General features: G+C 42.3%; 2 protein-coding genes across 2 annotated transcripts in view; one reads left to right on the forward strand and one right to left on the reverse strand.

The window, feature by feature from the left end:
- The window catches only part of LOC141014337 (collectin-12-like), a 36,416-nt gene extending 23,090 nt beyond the window's left edge, over positions 1–13,326 (forward strand). The window contains exons 3-10 of the mRNA XM_073488075.1: positions 3,366–3,488; positions 8,802–8,888; positions 9,234–10,277; positions 10,780–11,277; positions 12,043–12,179; positions 12,312–12,421; positions 13,056–13,205; positions 13,296–13,326. Of these exons, the coding sequence (XP_073344176.1) occupies positions 3,366–3,488; positions 8,802–8,888; positions 9,234–10,277; positions 10,780–11,277; positions 12,043–12,179; positions 12,312–12,421; positions 13,056–13,205; positions 13,296–13,326 (2,180 nt within the window). The remainder of the gene's footprint in view (positions 1–3,365; positions 3,489–8,801; positions 8,889–9,233; positions 10,278–10,779; positions 11,278–12,042; positions 12,180–12,311; positions 12,422–13,055; positions 13,206–13,295) is intronic.
- Positions 13,327–15,723: 2,397 nt separating this feature from the next.
- Positions 15,724–25,324, reverse strand: hacd1 (3-hydroxyacyl-CoA dehydratase 1). The gene is made up of 7 exons (XM_073487808.1): positions 25,116–25,324; positions 22,429–22,546; positions 21,545–21,563; positions 21,355–21,443; positions 20,983–21,104; positions 17,701–17,879; positions 15,724–16,330 (listed from the first exon to the last, which is right to left on the reverse strand). Exons 1-7 carry the CDS (start codon positions 25,232–25,234, stop codon positions 16,248–16,250), a joined length of 729 nt encoding a protein of 242 aa, XP_073343909.1. The 5' UTR covers positions 25,235–25,324; the 3' UTR covers positions 15,724–16,247.
- Between the last annotated feature and the right edge of the window lie 330 nt (positions 25,325–25,654).

Raw genomic sequence — 25,654 nt, forward strand, 5'->3', positions numbered from 1 at the left:
CCATCGAGCTCAAACACCAGTCATTATCCTGACGCCTCACTCAGCAGTCCAGACCAGCATCTGTCTCCTTATTTGTCCTGCTCATCCAGGAAGCGACCCGCTGGGAAATGAACAGCAAGCAGGTCGTAACCCCTGATAGAGCCACAGACAGCCCACCGGTGCGTCGACACTCGGGGGGGTTGAAAAGATTACAGCTGCTCCATCTCTCGTCTGCTCGTAGCTGTGAAACCCAAATCTCTCCTTTGTTGCCGTGTTGTCGGCGGCCATGTGTTTTGTGTTTTGCCAGGTGTCCTCCATATTTGACAGCCAACTTGAAATTCTCCACTGAGCATCTGAAGCTCATCAGTCAAGTGTAGCGGTGAAATGGAAAAGTGTGTAACAGTTTATGCCCTTACAAAGTGTTTAGGTATCCTTTCAGCGCAGCACATTTGTAAACACTGTCGGCCTGTTTGGATTGGAGCAGCGAATTTGTGCAGCAGCGCTTTGATTGCTGTGAACTGATGACCTGATATGTTTTGCTGTATTGTGGAAGCATGCGTGAGCTGACACTTCAAACACGTCAGCGGTTATGAACGATCCCGAAATGCAATCATTCACCATGGCCGTATTCCCAGGGTGCACTGCTCTTGCTTACAGTTAAACCGGTGGCGAGGGAAGACGTGATGTTTCGCGCACAGCTGTGTTTGTGAGCCGCTTCGTGCTTGGTTACTCGCTCCACACCCAGAGCTGGAGCGGGCCTTTCAACAGACAAATGTCTTTCAGGCATATACACTTGTTAATACATTTTAAGGAGCCTGTTGAGGCTCTTTCACATAATTTGGATGTGAGCATCAGCTCATGTTTTGGAGGGCTTAAAGCTGATGTCATTTCCAGGTGTATGGTACAATAAATAAGATATTTGTTTCCTGACGTTACAGTTTTTTTATCCTTTTAAAAAAAATCAAGTAGTCATGTTTCTCAACCCGAGCTGAAACGATTAATCGATTAGTTGTCAACTGTCAACTTTGGGTTGTGGACAAAACAAGACATTTGAGGACGTCATCTTGGGCTTTAGGAAACTGATCAGCATGACATTTTATAGACCACATATGAGGAAATTATCACCAGAGAACACATGCTCAAGTTAAGATTTGTTTACACATTTTTCAGTGCAGCTTTGAGCAAAAAAAGAATAAAGTAAAGTAGGGCTGTTATTTAGCCTGAGAGACGGTGGTGTCATCTGTGCTGTCGAAAAGTCAAACATGTGGAAGCATTACTTCAAAACACTTTTTTTTTAAAAACTAATTAAACTAATATTTTTCACATTCAGCAGCTAAAGAGCTACATATTTCCTTCAGGAGTTGGTGGAGACCAAAACAGAGCTTAAAAGCGAGTGAAGATTGGATTTATATCTCCAAATGAAGGCAAATGTTGCTCTGTATCTGCTGGATGTGTAAATAGACTGTTTGCTAACATGTACCCCATCTAGACTTCATATGGAGATAATCTGTCAGTAAACTTCAGCGGTTAAAAGGATCTAATACTCTGAGTAGCGTTTGAGTATTGTTGTAATACCAGTAGTTTTGCTTGCAATTGAGTAATATTTCAGAAATGTAACTGTAGATGTCAGTACTCTAATTTATAATACTAACACTATTAAACCATTAAAAGAAACATCATATTGGCAATTAGAATTTTCTTTTAGAAATTCATTATCGATTCATTGGACTGTTTTTTAAGGTCACTTGTGTGTTGAACTCTCTGATGAACCAAATAAGTAATGGCGACGCTTTTTCTAAATAACCTTAAACTTCTGCACTGTCATTTCTCGGTACATGCTGTAATGTTCCTGGACCGTACAGAGACTCAAATGCAGAAAGGCAAAGTTCAAAATAACATCTTTACTGGTAAATCAGGCAGTCAAACACAGGATGTCAGTCCAAAACAAGCAAACACACCCAGAAAGGCAGTAGACAAAAATCCTAAAAACCAAATGATAAAGGTCAAAAAACCAAAGAGACGAACACAAAAATGCTGGAAAGTGATGGCCGGTCAAGTGTGACTGTAGACAATCTGGCAGAGGAACAGAGAAATCAGGGGAGTCTGTGATTACTGGCAGAATCAGGGGCAGGTGAGTAATGAGGTGTGGATAACCGAAACTGAAATCAAAGGAGATGTTAGTCTCCAAAATAAAACAGGAAATATGGTGTGCACAGATTTTAGCCAACATATATCTGCAATAAGGTAGAGTTCGATGAGCGTCTACACAAGCAGATGAAGTAAAGTAGGTCTGAATGTTGGCCTGTGAGTCTGTGTTATCCTTGGCAAAGACTCAAAACCCTGGAAGTATTAGATTTGAAAACCTTTACAACTGTTTTTTTTTGCCTGTGCTCTTTACGGTAAATCTCATGTTCTCTCAGGTCGGCCTCCCTTCCAGCTGGACTCTGTGTCTAACCGAGGTCTAACACTCGGCGGTCATTAACAACCCCCTCACACCCATAAGAACGAGTCAAGTTGTTAACTTTGGCGTGTAACCGCCCAACGAGGCCCTGACAAGCCAATCGGCGCTGCATCTTTAATTTCTCCAAATGTTACCTCATCTATTACGAAGCATTTGAACATGATGTGTGGCGAAGTCTTTGGCACTAAACGGTCCGTACGCTTGAATAATGTTGATGTGATTGACTGGCATTCACATGGCGACAGTCATGTGTAGCCATGTTGAATAAGAGCTATTCCTCCATATTGCAAATGTGAAGTGAGTTTCATTCCAGGTGCATGAAAGGCACCCCCAACCTCTCCACACACACACACACACACACACACTTCCTGAATTGAAAATGAAACGCAGCTGTGTTCCCGTCAGCGTCTGTGGATCTCGCCACTCATCTGTCATGAAAGATATCCTAAGAAAGGGAATATTCCACAAGTGTCCCCAATAGTTAGCCTCCAAAGTCAACTGAGAGAAAAAGAGCTCAAAGGTGCAGATTCACAAAATGTTGCACATGATTAAGTTTCAGTGTTTCTCATGTGAAACTCACGAGGTCTGTGTCCCTGGGAAGGAATCTTTGTGCAGAGACACGGAGTGAAAAAGAGGAAGTTTGCTGAGTGAAGGCTGAGTTCAGGAAAATAAGCATGTCGCCGAGTGTAAACAAGTCAGTTGGGGGGGATTGTTTTTGTGTCCCCTGCCCCTTCACCACCCGGGCCCTGAGGGAACCGCTGGACCCTTTAATGTAGACTCCAGGCCTGTTTGTCCAGATGTGGGACTCCTGGACATGGAGAGTCCCTAACTAACGCCAAATTCTACCCACATGTCCAAGAGGAAATGCACAAAAGGCAGCAAAACTCTTTGAATGATGTGGTATTATTTTGTTCTTTTTACACAGGGATCCAGGAGGGCACCCAGTGCACCAAGTGTAAGAATGAATGGGCGCTGAAGGCCTCCATAGCTCTGCTCTATGTGCTGTGTACTCTCCTCACCATCGCTGTTGCTGTGCTGGGTTATAAAGGTAAGACAACAGCCAACTCGCCAGAATAAAGGTTGGCGTTGTATGTTTCTGCAAAGCACAGATATGTTGAATCTCTATGTTTCAGTTTTATGTTGACACAATGCTGTGATTACTCCCTGGTTGGGATTTTAAGCGCAAAAACAACTCGGTTAGGGTTAGGAAAAGATGCTAAATGTGCAGACATGTCTAGATAACAAAGTCAGTTCATATAGATGTCGTCTGAACTATGTCACATAGAAATGTTCATATGAATCGCTGACATTCAACATATCCGTGGTTTGCAGAAATGTACAATGCCAACATTTAATTCTGGTGAACTATACTCTGCACTCCTCCATCACTGCGATCTGATGGGTACAATTACAGGGGCGCCGGATGACAAACATTTCTAAACATCACCTCACTTGATGCAATTTGTTTTCTCAAAGGTTCAAATGATTTGCTTACAGTGTGCTCAGAGAGCGGGCGTCCAAACATGTCATTTAGTTTCTCCCGGTGCTGCCAAGAACTAAGAGCGTTGCTGTTTAATGAGTGTATGAGTAAGACTGAGACCTGGTGTGCGTTGGTGTGAGAGGGAGAAGGAGTTCCTCGTCACCGGAGTGGCTTTTTGTGCGTCCAAGCATGACATGAATGTTCTTTGGCAATGTGTCTTTGTCATTATTTAAAGGAAATGGATCAGTAATGGAAAATATGAGAGAGGGTTACCACACCTAGAGCGGAAAATCAGCAGTTTTTTCTGTCAGAAGTCACTCGTACATACGGATGAAGGGTCAGTTTGGAGAGAAGGATCAGTACCACCTCTCATGTACTTCATCTGTTAGCTTAGCTTAGCACAAATACTGTAAGCAGAGGGAATCAGCGTTCACAGCGTTGGCTCCGTCCCCGCTCTCTCTGAGCTTTAGCCCCTCTGTCTCCACCTCACAGTTTTTTTTTGCCGAAACCGCCGAAGCTCACACCTCCGGGGAGGGTCCCCCTCCGCCTTTGTGGAGCTGAACTTCCTGGTTGGCTTTCTTACATTTTTTTCCAGGTCGGCAAACGGTCCCGCCGTCTTTCGGAGAATTGAACTCTGAATGTTCCTGCCATAATTGTGCTAAACACTCCCATATGCGACTGCGCACCGCCTCCTTCTTTTTCAGTTTGTGAAAACGGCATGAAGTTAACATGTTCAGGGGTTATCTGTGTGCCTCGAGTACATTAACAACAACGTCCTCCTGCTCTCTGAGCTCAGTCGGTCCTACTTGTTCCATGCTGCATGTTTTTCATGCGGGCCTAATTGATCCCAGATGAGCGGCGAGTGAACTCAGTGCAACTCCAGCAGAACCCACTGAAATTGGGTTTTTACTGGCGCTGAAGCACTGCTCTGTCAAGGGAACCACAGCTCAGCCTAAACACACTCCCAGCTCCAGATGGTTATGTAGTGAGACCCAGAGAGCTCTATGCACTTAACATGTGTGCTCCTCTCTGTCCTCCATCAGTGACCCACAGAAACGTCCTCGATGTGGCTCCTTTTGTTCTGATGTAACTTAACCTGAAAGTCTAGCAGGGATTCAGTGACCTCTGGTGATCTCCCATACAGCCTGTTGTCTTGATTGACACGACCAAAGGCAATATGAGGTCGTCTCTGGACTCTGGAGGGTTTAAATCCCATTAATTTTCTCTCAGAGAGAGTAAGGAAAGGGGTTTGAAGAGGACATAACCTGAGCATGTTACCTCACTCATTGTGTGAATGTCTTTTACTCTCAAAAACAAACTGGTTTTAAATACCATTTCGCATTAATCTGTTTCATACCATAAGCAACACACTAGCATTAATTTTAGTTGCTATGGTGAGCCATGAAACGTTTGAAAGAGGAAATAACTGTAAAGTGAAATGTTTGATTGACATTTGAGTGTCTTTCCTGACTTTATGTCTCTCCTCGACTTGTGCTACTGTCACTGCCGCAATTAAACATTTCAATAGTTTGATCCATCACAGTAAAACAAGACGTAAACACAGTGTGGCTCACTGGGAGACATATTTGTCGTTAAGGCTGGAGCCTCCAGGCTAACTATTTTGCTAGCTTCTGTAACTCAATGCAACCCCTCACTGAACATTTGAACAAATGCAATTGTTCAAATGTGAACAGCACCCAACTCTACCTGCAGGTTACCTTTCAGACTGAAGGTACAACCACCACCAGTGGCCTCTTTGTGGCCTGAGAGGCAAAATTAGGGGCAAAATACAGTCCATGATTCACTTGCTGCAGCTTCTTCTTCTTCTATAAAGCTTACTGTAATTGCTGTGAGCATTGGTATCAATTAAAAGCAGCCTAGAAGAACACATCAAACTGTAAATCAACTCCTCTCATCTGGATTTTAGCAGCCTGTCAGTCAGAGGGCGCTGACTTTGTTTTACAGAGATTTAAGAGACCGTATCAACCTCAAACTACGAAAGCGAGGGAGGAAATCACAGAAATTTAGAAAGCGAGGCAAGAGGAAATGCATCATTGTCAATTAGTGGTTGAGGATATAGAGTAATTTACTCTCTCCAGTTGAGTTTTAAAGAAGAGATCAAGGTGACATTTTGCAAATTGTGAACGTTGATCATTTTTCATCTCTCCTAACAGCTGTACGGTGGGTGTTGAGATTCCCACATATGGCTGATAGAAATGATAAAATAACCAAAGCGTGGAGTTTACAGTTCACTCACTTCATAACTATTTTTACTTTTTCTGACTTGTTTTTTTTATATAAGGATAAAGTTGGATTTTACAAGACAACCCAGGCAGTTTTAAGAACCACCCACACAAGAGCTGGAAGGAGTTCAAACTGGGTACAAAACAGCTCATTTTTTACAACATTTGGACTAAAATAAATAATGCCTTTCCTCTAGAGACCTGTTGCAACTTCTCTGCATGTGTGTTTTATGGTTAATTTTGCCACAGTGTGATGCAATGGGTCTCTCTGGAGGCCAGTACATGGTGAGGACATGTGGACAAGGACCAGAAAAGTGTTTTTGGGAGTCTTGCTTGTGTTAGTTTCAGTTTCCAGACTAGTATAAGTGTTGGTGAGAGGAACAATGCGACACAGGTGTAACCTGTAGATGGTTCAGCCCGCGGACTTGACGTCAAAGTGTCGTTTGTTCTCTGTGATGCTGAACTGTACGTTCTGTCCCTGGAAATGTGTCCCATTGAGTTTGATGTGTGGAATGTTTTCTTTTCCAACTCACCATTTTCTCTCTCCTCATGACTAAGAATAATGTGGTAATTCCTGGATAATATTATAGGTTCAAATGGTTTTAAATGTGTTTATTTGTTCCGTGAGACGACTTTGGGTGCATTTATAGGACGTCTAACCGGGTGAAGAAGGGAAACAAAAAACAGCTTTGACCATATTGGTTAAACATCCATTTTCCAATTTGATTTTCCCAAACATTTCAGTGTCAATTACTCAGAGGTAACCAGGAGGCAATTTTCCATAACACTAAAAAAATCCTTTCTGTTTGCAGTTAGGAAACTGAAGAACAATTTTCTTTTGCTCAGCTCTTAGATTTAGATTTGGAGACTTATTTTCTGTCTTGCAGAGAGGTCGGTACGACTCATGTCTGTAGGGTAAACGTAAGGCTAGAGTAGAGGACAGGTAGCTTAGCTTAGCACACTTATCAGGTTTCTAGCTGAGAGTTAGATGAGAAGATTGATACCTCTCTTATGTCTGTCCGTTAAGTATGGAGCTACCAGCAGCCACCGGCTAGCTTAGCGTAGCATAGAGACTGGAAACAGGGGGAAACAGTTAGCGCTGCTCCCCAAAACATCGTATAACCACAACATGTTGTGTTTTTCATTTCGTTTTTTGTGCAGATTAAACAAACGCAATGTAACAAGGTAACTAGGAAGCTTTAGAGAGCCAGGTTAGTTGCGTCACTCTGTTTCCAGTCTTTATGCAAAGGTGAGCTGGCCAGAGGATGGTTGTAGCTTCATCAGGCTCATGCTTATGTCTGTCTGTAAAGCTACCTCCAGCTAGCTTAGCTTAGCATAAAGTCTGTAAACAACATCCTAAAATCGCAAGGTTTCACTTTGGTTTTTGAGCAGATTAAACAATGGTGTTAATAAGGAAGCTTTCGAAGTGCTAGCAGGCTGCTTTTGCTACCTTTAAACAGAGCTAGGGTAGCTGTTTCACCCTGTTTCCAGTCTTTGTGCTAATGTAGCTAGCAAGAAGAAGGTGGTAGCTTGCTCAGGCTTGTGCTTGTCACAGCACAGGATGCAAACATTAGTCCTTCTCGGCTGAGCTGTAATGTAAGCAGTCTTAGTTAGCTTAGTTAGCTTACCTTTTGTCCATGAGTAGAAGTACACGTCCTTCTCTGCAGTGATAAGGTTAGCGGCTGTAGTTTGGTAAAAAGAAAATAGTTCCGACATGAAACTGTTCACAACAAGGTCTGTGGATTATCTTAAGTAACCGGATCATGATTTCTGGAAACAGACATTGCTGTTGAGTTTAGGGTCAGGGTTTTACAGGGTTTTTCTAGTTCCATCATTTCCGAGAAGCGGCAGACATTTTTACTGCCAATATCTCCATCACTTGAATACTCACCCTTAGAGTTAATCAGGCCATAAAAATGGCTTTACCTGTGTCCTCGTTTCAAAGGAAAGGTGGATTTAAACCAGCTCATCATGTCTCTCTGGTGATTTGACCTCTGGAGGAGCACACAGGTGGGATGCAGCTTCCCAGCAGAGGAGCCCATGCAGTTCCCACTTAGAGGAAGTGTCACCCTGTGGGCTGATTCCCAGGAATCCCAGACACATTCCAGAGGAAATGAACGCCGGTGTCGCCTGTGGGGGCGTGAAGAGCCTCCCTGCCACAGCGTCTGTCTCCTCCGGGCTGTCTTTGATCCGCCTGTTTACTGAGGACCCCCCCTAGGTCACTTCCTGTTCCCTAGGGCCCTCGCCAGTGTCTCTCCGTGCACCTCAAACCGCAGTCTCTATCATTGACCACCCACTCCATCTTTGCTGAATTGATGTTTCTTCATCCCTTCTTCCTCTCGCCCTCAATTTAATGCAGACCCACGCCAAATTCCACTTTTTCCACGTCCCTCTCCCTCTGTCACACTCCAAATCTGGCCTAAACCCAGAGATTACATTAATCAAGTCCACCATTATTACATGCCTACAAGATATGTAGAAACATCTCTTATAGGATCTGTAAGTGAATTTCCACTCTGATCCCTTTTATATATGATGTCTGTGGTTGCAGGCAATTCTGGTCTGTTAATAAAGGACAGAGCCTGTGATGAGACTATGACACTAACCTTTGTCCTACCTGTCCTGTTTTGTCTTGCAGTGGTGCAAAGAGTTGACAGTGTGTCTGAAGGTATCGCAAACTATGGAGGAAAGATAATTGCTGTGGAGACTGATCTGAAAAAGCTAGGTAAGTTTTATGTATAGAGGGGTACAAAAGTCTGAGACCACTCTCTCTGAAAGTGAAAGAAAGTGTTAGAAGTCGAAGCAAAGAGGGGCTTTCTCAGGGTCAAATAATGGCTAGACTAAAGGTCTCTAAGTTGGCAGTGCATGCATCTCTAAAACTCTAGAGACTGGATCAGTTGTTCAGAAATTCGTGAACATTTTTATTTGCGTTGGAAATGAGTGCAGAATGGAAGTATCTTGACTAGTGGTCTCAGACTTTTTGACGCCTTGTATGTGGGTCTAAATCTGCCTAAAATCTGCACTGAGGCTGGAGTTTTTGTGATTTATTGTTGCAAATCTCTGTCCTCAGATGATCAAGCAGGGGAGAAGTCGGAGAATACCACCACAGAGATCCAGGCTTTCAAGAACAACATCTGGACTCTCCAGAGGCAGCTGTCTGCGGTGGAGGAACGCATCCACAGCGATCAAGCTAAGCTGAGTCAGCTGGAGAATATTGGCTCAGACATCCAGAGCAACCAGGGCTCCGTTCAGGGGCTGCTGGATAGCAACACTGCCACCTTGCACTCTGTAAATAGCACCCTGCAGTCTTATGGCAGCATCATCGGGGGTCTGCAGGACGACACAGCGAGGCTGCAGAGAGAGCTCCAGCTGCAGGTGAAGCTTAAGGACGAGGCGCTGCTCAGCATCAGCCGCCTCAACTTCACCCAGGCCCAGCAGAGAGGCCTCATCGCCGTCCTGCAGCGCTCAGTAGACGACACGAGCCAGGCCATCCAGAAAATGCGCAATGACTTTCAGAGCCTCGAGCAGACGGCCCGACAGACGCGCTCTGATACCGAGTGGCTTCGTGGTAAGGTAGAAAACCTGCAGGCTATGGCCAGTAATGCCTCAACTCTTGCAAAGGCCAACAACGACAGCCTGGAGGAAGTGGGATCACAACTCACTCTCATGTCCAACGAGCTCCAGAACATCAGCAGCCTGGCTGACGCTCATGACCAGACCCTGAGGGAGATTCTGGACCAGCAGAGGGACTTCAGAAACCTCACATCCACCAAGTTTGATCGGCTGGAGGTGCGGCTGGATGAGTCAGAGCAGAGAATGGACCGCGTAACTGGCAACATGAGCTTCACCACGCAGCTCCTGGGCGGCATCAACCTCAGGTTGAACGATTTACGCACTTGTTCTGAGACCGTCGGCCGTCACTCAGACTTCTTGCTAAACCTCAACAGCAGCATGACAGATATGAGTACAGATGCAGCCAGCCTGAGGTCCCAGCAGGAAGAGCTGGCTGCCCGTTTGGACAAGGAGGTCAACAGCCTCTCGATTGTCATGGAGGAGATGAAGCTGGTGGACACCAAGCACTCACAGCTAATAACCAACTTCACTATTTTAAAGGGTGAGAGATGTGCGACTGTTGCTAAGTTAATTGTTTAAAGTAAGAGGAACTGTTTGACATTTTAGGGTTACGGTTAGTGTTATATGAGAAGATTGATACCACTCTCATATCTGTACACTAAATATGAAGCTACAGCCAGCAGTGAGGGTTAGCTTAGCTTAGCACAAAGACTGGGAAATGGGGAAATCGCTTGCCTGAATTTGTCAGAAGGGAACAAAATCAACTGATCAGCATTTGTAAAACTCATTATTTGTTTAATCTGCACATAAACTGAAATGGAAAAAAAAAATTGTGGTTGTTGCTGCAATTATGTGCCAGGCTATTAAGCTAAGCTAACCGGCTACTGGCTGTAGCATCACATTCATCCTGCAGACACGAGTATGGTATCAATCTACTCATATAACTCTGAGCAAGAAAAGCAAATAAGCAATTTTCACAAAATGTAGCACTATTCTTGTAAATGTTTGTTTCACTATCTCGTACACTATGTCTTATTTTCAAGGTCCTCCTGGTCCAAGAGGTCCAAAAGGGGACAAAGGACCTCAGGGACCATCTGGTCAGTCTGGCCAGAAAGGAGAGAAAGGTGAAAAGGGTGCTCCAGGGCCACAAGGAACCCGAGGAGAGCAGGGCTATCCAGGACAACCTGGCCTACCAGGTTTAAAAGGTCTGCCAGGCGTACCTGGCAACCCCGGGTCCAAGGGCTCCCGAGGGTCAGGAGGGAGGGCTGGACCTTCGGGAGCTAAAGGAGAGCCAGGTACTGCAGGCTTGCCTGGAAGAGACGGACAGTCTGGTCCTCAGGGGGCACAGGGCCCGCCGGGTATCAGAGGTGCAATGGGACCAGCTGGGGAGCAGGGACCGAGGGGACTGCCGGGACCAGTGGGGCCTCCGGGGCCAGTGGGCCCACCGGGGCAGCCAGGGCACCCAATCCGAGGTCCAGCAATTCCTTTAGGCCCCGTGTCTCTGCAGGATGAGGCAGCAGCACCCACACTATGGGCCCCAGGTACTGTTGTAGCTTCACATTTCAACACTTTGGTTTTGTACAAGTTTACTCCTGTTTCCAGTCTTTATGCTAGGCTAGGCTAACCGGCTGCTTTAGTGTAATATTTACAGTACAAACAGTAGAGTGGTAATGATTTCTCTATTTGTGGATAAGACAGCAAATAGGCACATTTCCATGTTGGCGCCGCTGTCGCAAAGACAGTGTTAGCAACATGGCTACTGTCCAAAGCAAAAAACAACCATAAGAATCCCAATTTGAACTAGTAAGCCTGATTTCAGTGCTATGGAAAGGCAAACATTTGTATTAATTAGTAGGGAGGTTTTGTAACGTATAATACTGGTTTTGAATTACCGAGTGGTGAGGGGAAACAAAAACATAATCGAGGGAAAAGACTTTGACACAACACCAGAGTGCTCTCCACTGAGTGAACGCCCGTCCCAACACTGGAGCTCTCCATTGAGTGAATGCCCGTCTGTTCACTCTTGTCTTACCTCGGTTTCTATCGCTCTCCCTCTTCACCTTCTTTGCCTCCTCCATCAGCGGGGCTCTTTCTTCAGTTATTCCAGTTGATCCTCTGTTACCTGGGGATAGCGACCGGGGAAAACAATGCTTCTTCCTGTTTTAGTTGCACAGTGGCAGACACTCGTAACTTTTTCGAACCAATCTATATGCAAATGGAGTCATTTTTCTTACTTTACTTACTTCAGAATGAGTTAAACCAAAAAGTCCATTGCCAGTTTCAATGAAATGTCTTTCGTTTTACAGGATGTCCTTACAACTGGGTAAACTACAGAGACAAGTGCTACTTCTTCTCCAAAGACCTACACAGTTTTGATGACGCGAGGGCAACCTGTGCATCAACGTCCGCCTCATTGTTGATCATCAATGATATGGAAGAACAGGTCACTAATTTTTGCACTTTTGCAATAAAATCCAGTAAATGAATTATGTAATGGAAGGAAAGGTTGTCACTGCTCTGTAATGTGTGAGGTAACCTGTGACTCAGTGCTTTTTCTGTCCTCATGTGACCTCAGAAATGGCTGAAGAAGCAGACCCTTGGAAAAGGTTACTTCTGGATGGGTCTGACCGACAGGGAGGAGGAGAATGTTTGGCGCTGGCTGGACGGGACCGAACCTGCTTTCACGTCAGTATCGAATCATAAAATATCTCTATCATAGGGAAAATCTTATCCTGCATGAAAGTGGGTGCTGTTCCTGGGGTGGATATTTAGTTTCAGAGCTGCTTTCCAATAATAATAACAAGCTTTTAGGTACATAAAACGATACCAAGTAGACAAGAAAAGTCTTCTGAAAATCTCCACTTTCTGGTATTTTCGGATTTCTCTGAGCCGCACGAAAAACTCCACTCGTTTGTTCCTGCCGGCCAAACAAAACTTTCACATTCAGTGAACCTTTATTTATTCAGGGTGGTCCGGTCAGAGCAGTTCGCTCTCTTTTGCATGTGTACACAGCTCAGAAAAAGCAAAAATCCAACTTTTAGAAAAACATTAAAGCTCTCAAATCTTCAAATAAAGGATAAGGTAATATTATCTACTAAAATCTGAACAAAGAATTATGGAATAAAAGTCCTGTAAACCTGAAAGATCTACACTTCTCTGGTGGTCTCACTTAAAATTTCAAAATCTGCCAAAGACATCAGATGATCCAACTTCAGTTCCTGCTCCAGTTTATTGTCTTTTATTCTGTGGTTTTCCAGCATCCTCTTGGATAGGATACTCTAAATCTAATGTGTGATCGCCCCCTGTTGTTTGCCTGCAGGAAGTGGAAGCCCGGTCAACCTGACAACTGGGGCCACGGGCATGAAATTGGAGAAGACTGTGCTGGTCTCATCCATGAAGGGCTGTGGAATGATTTCTTCTGTGAAGACCTCATAAGCTACATTTGTGAGAAGGAAATGGAGACCTGTAAGTCTATTTTTCTCTCTTCCTCTTCTTGCTATACTTGTATTTTTTAGAGTGATTTCCTCCTAACGTCATTCTGTATCTATTTCTTTTTCAGCGAGATTGCCCGGATCGTAGCGATGTCTTGAAAGGGAGCTTGCAGTGAGCAGCTAGACTTCCCCCATGTGGCCCCGGTCCACATGGAGAGTCCATATGGAGAGAGCAAAGGGACACATTTTTGAAATGAGCCCAGGGCTGCAGCAGCAATGATGCCTTTCTCCTCCAAAGTGAACCCAGTCCAACTTTACCAGCAAGTGCAATACAGCAGGGCAACCAAAGAAGGAGGACTGTTATTTTTTAAAGTACCAAACCACCAATTGATTTATATATATATAAATATTTTTATGGTTATTTGAAATGCATTTTATAAAACTGTATTCCATGTGCAACTGATTATCTGAATGTATATTTCATTATGCGAGTTTTGTAGGAAATTATGAATTCTATGAAGCCAAGTGGACTCACCTTAGTGCTTTATATAGTTTTCTTAAAATAGAAAGGTGCAAAATGATGCGCAAAAAACAAAAAGTCGCTGATATGCTATCCTTGAGGAGCCTCCTATCTAACCTCATGAATGTCTTTATAGCATTTTCATTTAAACAAGTAGAAACAAATGAAGTATTTACACATGAATACAGAAAAATGTCACAATCAGCTTGAGTTCAAGACTGCAAGTTTACAGTTTAATACTCTTTGTATGATACAGTATTTTGTGATTATGAGATTTATTTTTCACTATTACAGGCGTACATATATGTTTATTATGAATATGAATCTGTGGATCCTACCTACGAATATAAAATGTGCCATTTTCTGCACTCAGGTACTGTTTCCTGTTATAGAAAAACACTTGAGTTTAAACAACACGACGAAAGATGAAGGAAACGCTCACAAATAAATATGTAAAACCTACGAAGTGTTTGTATTTGTTGGCTTGTTTGTAAAAGTAAAGATATGTTTGATTTGGACGTCTATGTATTATGTTGCAAAGCATGTTTAGCATGCTAACCAGCTAGCCCTGGCCCATCCTGAACACCAACACTTCCCCAGGTGCTCCAAGCTCCCAGTCCCAGTCCCGACCGCTAGCTGCATTGCTAACTGAGCTAACTAGCTAACAGCCGCTTTTTGGCAGCAAATAGCTGTTACACTTTTTTTTACATTTGTTTGTTGATTTTACTATCACTAGACTTTAATGTCGCTAATGCTAGCTGGCTAACATGCTAACTTTAGTCTATATCTTTGCATCGCAATACATAGATGTCAGAGCTGTAATTCGTTCTTTGTTGGTAATTTTATTAAATTTTTTAATGTTTTCAACTACAATTCTTACATTTTGCACGTTTAAGTATAAATTATGTTTTAAATGAATCAACCCAAGTATCTAAAGTACAAATAAATGTTAATTATACATACATATACACAGTATGAATAATCTGTATACAAAGCATCAATGAATTATTGGCCTGGCTGATTATTCAATATCTGATATTCACATTTTTTGACTATTGGGATGTCGTTTTTTTTTTTTTTTTTAAACCCAATTGCCGATAAATTAATTCATTTAAAAACAGTATTTTGGCTCTGATGCAGAATGTAATCTGCAAGGTAACTCATAAGTAAAGTTATCAAATGAATGTAGCAGAGAAAAAAGCACAATATTTGCCTCCAAAATGTAGTGGAGTCGAAGTATAAAGTAGCAGAAAACAGAAATCTAAAAGTACAAGTACCTCAAAATTGTATTTAAGTACAGTACTTGAGTAAATGTACTTAGTTACATTCCATCACTGAGATTGTCTGCGTATGACTCAGTGTGAGGGTCATCACAAAACTCTCCACAGTATTGTAGTATTTAGTTTATTGACGTTGCACAAAAAGTTATTTTCACATTTCTATTTCTCTTTTTTGTCTTGAAAAATAACCAGTGATTTGACATTGACTTAAATTTTTTTTTCTCCTCTCTAACCCAGATTATAAGCAAAAATGTTGATTTTCTTTCGCTAACCATGGGATATGCAGTTCAATGTCTAACATTTCCTCTCAATCATTTCACATTCTGGTTTCCTACTCTGGGTCAAATCCAATCACAGTCTCTTCTTCAGCTGCACAGAAGATTGAAATGATCGTACAGTAGCACCTTTAGCAGGAGGGAATCTAACTACCTCTCTATCAACACCGACATCAGATTCTTTATGTCAAAAAACAAACAACAGCGACTGAAGACTGTGAGTGCTCACAAAAAAAATCTGGATTGTAGTCTCTAGGAAAAGCTGCTACCTCTTGAAGACTCAAATTTGTTTAAGATGCACTCTTGTAGTAAACATCAAAGCAACATAAAATAAAAGCAGGAGCTGAGCCGAGCAGACAAAATGTTAAGTTTGAGCTGTGCGAACACATCATCTTTAAGAAATATGCTTATCATCAACTGCTCATTTCACATTGCATCATTTACACATCAGGTAAAACAAACATACACAAAAGAAGCAGCATATTGTCTAAATGTAGATTTATTGTTGAGGTATGATAGAACTATGAATAATCTCTGTTGGAACCTTGTGTTGTTACAGCCACACTGTATAAAATCACTGGAAAAAAATAAAATAAAACCGCCAATTGTTGGGGGATGAAGTGGGGACAACTCAGGAGACACAACTTACATTCTTCCTCCCATGATTCATTTCACATTTCCCTGGAAGCCTCTGGTTTTTCTTGTGTTGTGGCTGAGTGCAACAAGATGCAGTAAGGCTCTGTGCTGAGACACATCGTCAAGCTCCAGCAACACTGGGACTGTAAACATGTTTCCAATATTACCACTCAGAAAGAAACACTTAGAATCAGTACTGATTAATAACTCCTCTCTTCCCGGTCGTCATCTGTGCGGCTCTTCCGGTCCCGTGCGATGAAGAATGTAACGGCCGATGGTGCTACAGGTGAGGTGGAGATGAAGTGGAGGGGGTGAGGGTGATGAGGAGGCGGGGCTGGCTCAAATGAAGGCACGGAGGTGGTGGCTCGTCTAGTCGTCCTTCTCCACTATGACCTCCCCGTGAAGCACTCTTCTCCTCTGCCGCAGCATGTGGAAGTAGAGCTGAGGAAACACTGAGGGAGAAAGACAAACAGGATCAGTCACATAAAACCTTTCTAATTACTGTTGGCAGTAATGGCAGGAAAAGTCAACAGGCTCCACAAGACTGTCACAATGATAATCTCAAACAGAACAAGGGTTAGTTAACGATTCATAGTGTTGAGACATTTTAAGACCTCAGAATAAAATATAACATAAACGTCATGTTTCTGGGACCTTTGTTGCATGTCATACTGCTCTCTACCTAAGATTCCTGTCTCTACACTAAGAAATAAAAGTAAAATGCCCCAGAATAATCTTATAAAAACAAATGATTTAATAAAATATAGTAGCATAAAGGGACCACAATTGGTATTTATTATATAACCCTGTTGTAGAACGATAAATAACCATTGTACCTTCTTTGGGATACGACCCCACTGTCCTTCAAGACAAGAGAAGTTATCTCTATAGGGGAAAGGTTTTCTGGGGCGACCACACCAAGACTATGGTAAATAATAAATGGACTGCATTTATATATAACTTTTCTGGTCTTTTTGACCACTCAAGGCACTTTACAGCAAGTTGGCATTCACCCATTCACACACACATGCATACCTTGGTGACAGCATTTCAGTTCTCTGCAGTACGGTGTCCATGAACAACATGTCCCAGTATGCATCCGAGTTTAGTCGTCCGCACAATGACATCAGCGCATGAATGTCAGTATTCACTAATAGTCTATATCATATGGCAATTTCCAGCAGTGGCACTCTAGCACGGTGGTTGTAGCCAGGAACATTAATAGTAGCAGCCTCGCAAAATGTCCAAGAAAAGAAAAGTTGACGCAGAGGGAAGGCAGAGTACTAAGTTGTACTTAGACAAACTTGTATGTGTTCTTTGTAACGAGGGCCAAAGGAATAACATTTACGGCGGCACTTCGATACTAAACACAGGGGCACGTATGATTCCTGTAGCCACCAAGACAAGTAAGAAAGCGCCCAAGCTTTTCAGTCCAGTTACAGCAGAAGACGAAGCAGCAGTATAAGCTGGCTTTTTGTGGCTGAAGAAATCGCTCAATCATCAGAGTCAGAGTTAATAATGTCAGCTTGACAAGAATCACTAGTGCAGACTGAGTCGGGGAGCGTATTAATTATGCAACATCTATCTTACATTTACCGCCGGCTCTCTGAGGGCAACCATAATTCTGATGTGATGAAAGTTAATCTGACACCCCTAAATCACTGAGTAATATTAAATGCTCACTTGTCATGTTAACAGTCACTATTTATGGACATAAGAGGCCATTAGCATCAAAGTCTGAACAATGATCTCAAGGAGAGACTTCATCCTCCTCTACATATTTTATCATGAAGTGCAGCGTAGGGCTAAAAATGCTCCTTACGTGGGATGTAGGACAACATGACGATGATGAGGCAGTAGTAGTAGTCGAACGACACGTTATACAAGTTGGGAAGCCTCATGGAGTACATTCCAGTTCTGCGTACGAACGGCAGAGCAGCATAAATGGTCATCAGCTCTCCGATGACTCCCAGGGGGTACAAGACGATGAAAAGGTTGTATCTGTGAAGGGAAAGATTATTTTAAACATCCAGTAGGGTGTTACACACACCGTCACACACCTGCAACAAACACTCCTGCAGTTACAGTTTGTGGATGTTAAAACACACACATGCATACAGGTCCAAACACTCAAATGCAACCTTGAATGGATGAGTTTAATAATAAATGCATGTTACTATTTCTCACTTAGCTTAAACGTCCAAAATGTTCACGAACATAGAGTTAGGATAAGCAACCGTTCACAGGGTATACAACAGTTAAAACCTCACAGACTTAACGTAAGGATAGGATCTTTTTTAATATCTGTAACAAGTAAGAAAAGCGAATTTGGGCTTTTAATAGTACCACAGGTTTTGCATTTTTCGCCCATTTACTAAAATCTGACAGAAGTAATCCATAAATACTACGAGCAATAATAGCTTTTCAGGTTAAAGAATGCTTTTTTTCTGCCTGCCTGGTCGCTCCTCGGCTTATTATCTACTTTACACAGGTAATCGAACACAATGAATCCAGTCCTCTTCGTATTTGTGGTTGGAAAACTCTGACATTTGAGACTTTATCAGTTGGCTGCCAAACAGCAACTAATCGGTCAAGAAGCTACAAAATACATATCAACTGTTTTTCGACAGCTGTCTTTTCTTTTAAGACATTTTTCTTTGGTTTGAATTTCTATCAACACTGATCAGGAAGTCAACACAGGTCTGTAGCCAGTGTTCAATCATTGATGTTGGAGATTATCAGCACCAGATAACTGGAAAAATGAAAGTCATTCCAGCAACGGGGAGCCAAGAAAAAGAAGAGATTGAGATCATTTTTACTTTTCAAATTTCTCTGTACTTTTTTTTTTAGGATTATTTTCTGTCATTTTTTCAATTTTTTTAGACAGGAGAAGCAGACATGCAGCTCCTTTTGTCTCTCTGCTACAACTGCCTGTCGCTTCACATACATGTGAGGTGTCCCGCCTCCCTTTGTGACAACACATGGCCTCTCTGGTGTGATATACGTCGTGACTCAGGGCTACAGAGGCTCCTGCATTGAGTCAAGACCAGACCAAAGGCTCGGGGGAGCGTCTCAGCGGATGTGAGAGAAATGTTGGGAGAACATTCCATGACCAAAACAGATGGTCTTAAAAACAGGAGCAGCTGAACATGAGCCCCTCTCCCGGGGGGCCTGGCGTCTCCTCCGTGCTTAAAGAAAGATGTGAAGCGTGGGGGGCAGGGAGGAGAGAGTGACATTCAGGGCACGAGAATCAAAACCAAGACAAAAGAGTGATTGGCACAAAACTGGATTCTCTCCTGATGATCACGTGACGCAGCGAAGCGGAAGACAAATGAATATTTTCCCGTTGAACTTCTGTCGGAGGTAACACGGAGACAAAACAATGTCTCGCCTTGTAAACGAGTTGATGTAATATGTAAACTTCAGTATTCTGAGATCTGTAAGATGCCAAGCCTGTGTGTTGGACAGCTATCAATGTGTACAGCTGACGTTCCTACGAACGACTCCAATTTCAGCTGAGCTACTGTAGCAGAGGGGCACGCAGGGCCAGAACGCCACGTCACAACTGCTCTTCATACAGTAGTAGGCAGGCTGCGTTATGTCACTCTACAGTCGATCGTCATCACGTCTCACTGATAATCACTGCAGCTGTTACGGTTTCATATTTCTTTGTGCTGATAATTAAGGATCATCATGATACGAGACTATATATCGTCTTACATTATTGATATTGGTCAATCCTGATATGAAAAGTGTTGTCTTTTCCTGGTTTTAAAGGCTGAATTACAATAAAAGTATGTAATTTTCAGAACTTATGAGACTGTAGTCATTATATCCGCATTTATGATGATTATTTATCAAAAATTCATATTCATATTATATATATTTAAACATTTATTTATGCGTTCATAATTTGTGAAAGTACCGATAGTCATCCCTACAATATCGAGGAATTTGGTCCAAAATATCAAGAAATGTGATTTTGTCGCCCAGTCTGAGAGTTTATGAAGTGATTTTCAGGAGATATATACATTGTGTATCGCGATACAGTCTAAAAATAATAATTAAAATCATTTTTTAACCTAGTAACTCCCAGCCAAGCAAGTTACAATCTGCATCTTAGGAAAAACATACGCCATTATAAACTGTATTTTCTTTCTAGGCACGTGCGTGATAATGGCAATATTCAGATATGTTGACGTAATGATGTCATGCCGTTATCAGAGACGAGACAAACCAAGAGACGGCGGTTGTACGACACGTATCCTGCCCCTTTCCCCCCAAAGTCCAATCGTGTGTTTTATCACAGCCAAACCGGGAAACATATCAGCCAATCGTAATTGCAGTGACGTAAGAACACAGTTGAGATTCACGATAGTTTCCACCGATTTGGTGCTGGCTCTCTCCCTGTGCATTTAGACAGAGGCCTGGTCTTGTTAGCCTGATATAACTGCCCGGGGGGCGCTGCCAAGATGGCTGCCAAGTGGTGAGATTTGCCCAAAAGGACTTGCCGTTACACACAGCAAAAACAAGCATGGCTGAAAGCAACACTGCTACCAGCTCCACAGCGAAAGAGTTAGTTTCAAAAAAGGAGGCAAATTCAGTAGTGTCGAAGTGGTTTGGTAACAAAAGATCAGATGTACAACAAATAATAGAAATATAGTATAAAAAGTGCAAGAAGACTGTAACAACAGAAGGGGGCAACACAACAAACTTATTTTAACTTTTCAATTTCTTTTTTTTTTAAGTGATTAAATATGTGTAAAAACAGCCCTAAATGTCCGCCGTCTCCTGCAACTTCTGTTCTCAATGATCATTATTGTCAGAGCACAATGTTAGCGGTTAGTTCGCCCACCACTGACACAGAATGGCAAATGAGGTGCTAATCAATAAACACACACATGCTTCTCCTCTCTGTGTGAGCCAGGCGATACTTAATACACAAACGGCTGAACTACTTCCTGATGTAAAGCTGGTCTAGGCCTGGGGAGGGAAGCATGCCAGAGGTGAGATCGCCAGATCAGTGGTCACATGCTCAGACACAATTCCGACGCGGTAATGACAATTCAAGCTCATCCCAGGCCACGGCTAACGGCATCTCCACCTGGCCCATTTGATGAAGTACGGCAGGTGGTGGAGCAGGCTGAATGTGTAGTAGGAATATCTCGTAATCTCTGTCATCGTCCACACCACCAGGAATAGGATTACACTTTCTTCACTCTGGATCTTCATTTAGGTCAGAAACAAATGGCAAATATACAGAGGAAGGAAGAGATGTTTACATGAGGCAAACCTGACGTGTACTTGTCTGGGAGCAGTGACGGCAGATATGAACAAACAAAACAATAAAGTACAAACAGAGAAGAAGCCTCATTTGATTAAATTTGTCCAGGGAAGCAGTATGAGAATCCATCTTTGCTTCTAGAATATTAGTTATTATTATTAGACAGTACAGCAGAGTCTGTGTAGTGATCACCTGTCTGATGCTGTTGGTGATGAACCAAACCATGAAAATCCGTGAACACACTTGCACCCCGGTTACAATCACAGAAGTCCTCACAATTCCTGCAGCAGAGCAGTGACAGAAGAAAAAGACAGTTGAGGGCTGCAGGTGACGGCACGTAAACACATTTGTTCACAAACTATAAACAAAAATCATTACATACCGATGGCACAATGTCCCACCTGCAAGACAAGATACATAACAATCAAAATCAGAATGTACAGAAAGTACCCTGAACTTTTAGTCCCAGGGATTACTTTTAAAAGTAACTAAAAGGTTTGCCAGATCTTTGCGGGTCTTCAGCCTGCAGTGGAAATGCAGACAACAATGGGCTGAAGACCCACAAAAATGAGGCAAATAAGTCCACTAAAGCTAACTCTATGCTGATGTGTTGAAGCGCAATGAACAATGAACTAACTGGTTTATGGCTGTACATTTTTAAAATGGTGGCTGAAATAAAATGCTGCAAGTTCTGTACTACCCACCAGGCAGGGACTTCTGGGTGGGGTAAAATAATGTCCCAAGTGTTGTCTTCATTTCAGCTAATGTCCTGTCCTTTTTGCAGTTAGCAATCCCCTCCTGTCTCTCTACGTCACCACACTTATTTTAGGCATCTGTCTCCGCCTCTTTGTTTTGTGTTTTTCATCACTTGGTATTTTTGGTAGTATAAGCAGTCACCAGGAGCGCTGGAGTTGGTAGCTTTCCCTGCGCTATTGCCAGTAAACAGGAGGATCCTTCTCTCTGCGTGTTCATGAGCAGACAGGACAGCCTCTTTATGGAGTTCTCTGTCCTGATTGGATAAAGTGGGCAGGGATACAAGAACATTTCTTTTGTCTTTTACTGCATGAGCAGGAGAGGAGGAGAGACATGGGTTACTGACCAAACACTCTTTAACAGTGTTTACTGTTATAATAAAGAGCTATTTAACACTGACAGCAGCTTTAATTTAGACCCTGTTTCCTCCAAAAGTTCAAATTTCCTCGAGTGGAAATGAGGCTTACTGTGTGGTGCAAGTGACAGCGAACAGTATTCAACTCAAATTCTTACCTCAACTAACGCAAAGGTCTGGAAAAACTTGAGTGTCCTTGCTATACTTCTGTACAGACCCTTGTGTGTGCCTTTCTGGATGTAGAAGCGCATCATCGCCATGGCCAAAACCAGCCACCTGCAGGAGAGAACACAGGACATATTACATAACGGCACCACTCAGTGTGAACAATAAAATCTTCAGGACACATATAGGATCGTTTCTTGTATCCAAGTATTGATACAAGAGAATCTGGACAGTCAGCATGTTATTCAGCTCTGCATGTACTTTTTTTTAATAACACAGCAAACATGTATTTCAATTTCAAACACTAAAACAACTGTATTTCTCACAGCTCCATTTTTTTTTATATAGGAAACATCAAGAGAAATCTTCAGTCAGAAACAAGTTCACACACATACGTACACTATTTCTTCTGTCAGGAGAAAAAAGAAGAGAAACCAGATATTCTGTGCAGCAGCCTGTTTTTCTTTTTTTCACTAACTGGCGACATTATTTTGGCACGCACAGACTATGTGGCTGCTCCTGCTCTTCCACGTGGTGTAAATAAACAACATGTGCAAGTTATGTGAGGATAAATATTTACTGGTGAAGACTGACTTGATGAAACATAATGAAATGGGATAATTATAGTGACAAATCATGGGTAAAGCTCAGACAAAATGTTTCAATTTGAGTACTTTTATGAAAGCTGACATTTGAAAAGATGTGACATTGCACAGAAAATGTACATTTCTACAGTCGTAACACATGTTGCAGCCGTAAAGTCAATATATATGTCAAGTTTTATGTTTGTCGGGATGTAACATTGATAATGATAATTTTAGTGTAATAGCTAGAGCTAACAGTTTAAATCTTGCCGTCATGTCTGCTTCACAGTGATACGTGCATTAAATTTTAATAACATTTTAACAGTCAGTTCAGCCTGAGAGCATCCATTTCAAACAATTCCAAGTTTCAGCTGTTTAAAGTTGAAACTTTGTTTTATAATTAAATCCACTTTCTCTACAATTCTTCTTTATGACAAACATGTCATTAATAGACGAACACCTGAGGATCATAGTTTAGATAAACTATTTAATCTGCTATACTTTAACAATGACAACAATGAACAAGACTGAAAGGACTGGACTGACAGAAGTCAACAATAGCCAACCTTAATGTAAAGCCAATCCAAAAATCTGTATTTTCCTTCAGTTAGACAGAGTAAAGGTAGTTAAACTGTTGGAGGCTGAATGCTTGACATGCTACCAAATTATAAAACCAGGTGTAACATTGACATCGTTATGTCACCCATCTCCTGAAACTGAACTCCTGTATAACAGAATACAGCCATGAAAGATTATCTCACAGAAATGTTCACAGGATCAATGATATTAACAATTTAGTGGCTTAAACAGCTGATTTTAAAATACCACAAAATAGTAAAAGAAAATGACCTTTATACTTTCTTTAAAACACAGCTGATGTTTTTTATAGCTCAAAACCCAAAGATACTCAGTTAACTATCGTATAGAAAACATCTAAGAAAGTAAGAAAAAAGGGAAACACTGGACTTTTTACTCCACAATATTTGTTTGATAACTTCACTAATAAGTTACTGATTGAGATTAATAATACAAAATACAACCAAGTGATAAACTATGATGTATTATTATGGATAAACATAAGACTTTACTGATCCCTTTGTTAAATTCACAAGCTACTCCGCTGTATATACAGTAAAAACATCAGCCCCACCTTTACCAGCTGCAACATTAAAGTGCTTAATGTTGTTATTACATCAATAAATCTTTGAGATGCATCAGTGAAACGATCAGTTGTCAACTACTGACAAGAAAGCTTCTTAAATGTGAATATTTAAGATATCTAGGACATGTGAGGAAGTCATCCTGCCAGTAATTTTCAACTTTTTGTGACATATTAGACCGAACAACTAATCGATTAATCAAGACAGGTTAATCAACAATGAAAATGATCATTATTTGCTGCCTTGAGTCAACTTTATTCTGCATTTTATGCTGAAATTGACCTCTGCATCATAAAAACATTTACTTTTTATAGCCTATTTATGTATATTTTCATGCCATTATGTTAGTAAACAGCCTGAGTAGTCCAGACAGACAAGTACTGACTCCCATCTTGTTTGTCTTATCATATAAACACGACTTTGCTCTGTTTGCGATAAACAAAATGTTATGTTGATTATATATATTAAAAAAGAAAAAAAAAATGTGCCCATTGAGCAGTTCAGTGTCCCAGAGCTGCCTGAGCTCCAGTGTCAGGCAGTGCGCTCCGGCTATACTTATCACTGCAACTGTCGGCAGCAGTGCGGGCCTTGACGCTGACACCGTGCAGTCAGCCCTATTTGGACACGGCTGCAGCGCCAGCACCGTCACTTTCACCAAACAGCCATTCATTCATTTTCTCACACTCACACAAATACACCTCGCATTTCTCTCCGTTTCTACAATAAAAAAAAATCTCTCACTCGAGTCCTTCCCAGCTCCGCTCAGGGCGCTAAATGTGTCGAGCTGAACAGGCACTTTGGACTTGGTCACAGACTCACACAGGACTATAAACAGCAACACACGCTTCGGGTTTTCAGGGAGCGGTTGGCGAACTTCTGCGCTTTTTTTCTTATTAATAGGCGACGAGGAGGGGGGAGCGTAATGGCGCAACGTACCCGGCGGTCATGGCGATGTTGTAGAAGGTGAGCCATGCGGTCGCGACGGCGCTTTTCGTCCTCTTCTTGTTGTTGTTTTCCTTCTCCTCAACCGTGCCGTCGTCCTCGCTGGACGCCATGGTACCGGGGGCAGGGTGGGGAAGTCAGGAGGGGGAGCTGACAGCTGGGGGCTGGCAGGGAGGGGAGCAGCAGGGTCATCCATCCATCTATCCGCCCCCGGCGCCCCTCTCTCGCGGGACTAGTGCTGCAACAAGTGCGTGGCCTGCCGGTGGGCCACAGATGGGTTACATCACGTCTCTTTACCTTGTGATAGGAAACTTTTACTCCTACCATTGTAATGTAACTAAATACATTTACTCAAGTACTGCACTTTTCAAATTTGAGGGACTTTACTTGAGTATTTCCATTTGCTGGTAGGCAACTTAACTCCACTACATTTCAAAGGGAAATACTGGACATGTACATTCATTTTATATTTACTAATACTTACTACCCAGCTGTATGAAGTAGTTTAATGAGTAATCGATTAATCACCGTTA

The sequence above is a fragment of the Pagrus major genome, chromosome 19, assembly GCF_040436345.1.
Source record: "Pagrus major chromosome 19, Pma_NU_1.0".
Classification (NCBI taxonomy): Eukaryota; Metazoa; Chordata; class Actinopteri; order Spariformes; family Sparidae; genus Pagrus; species Pagrus major.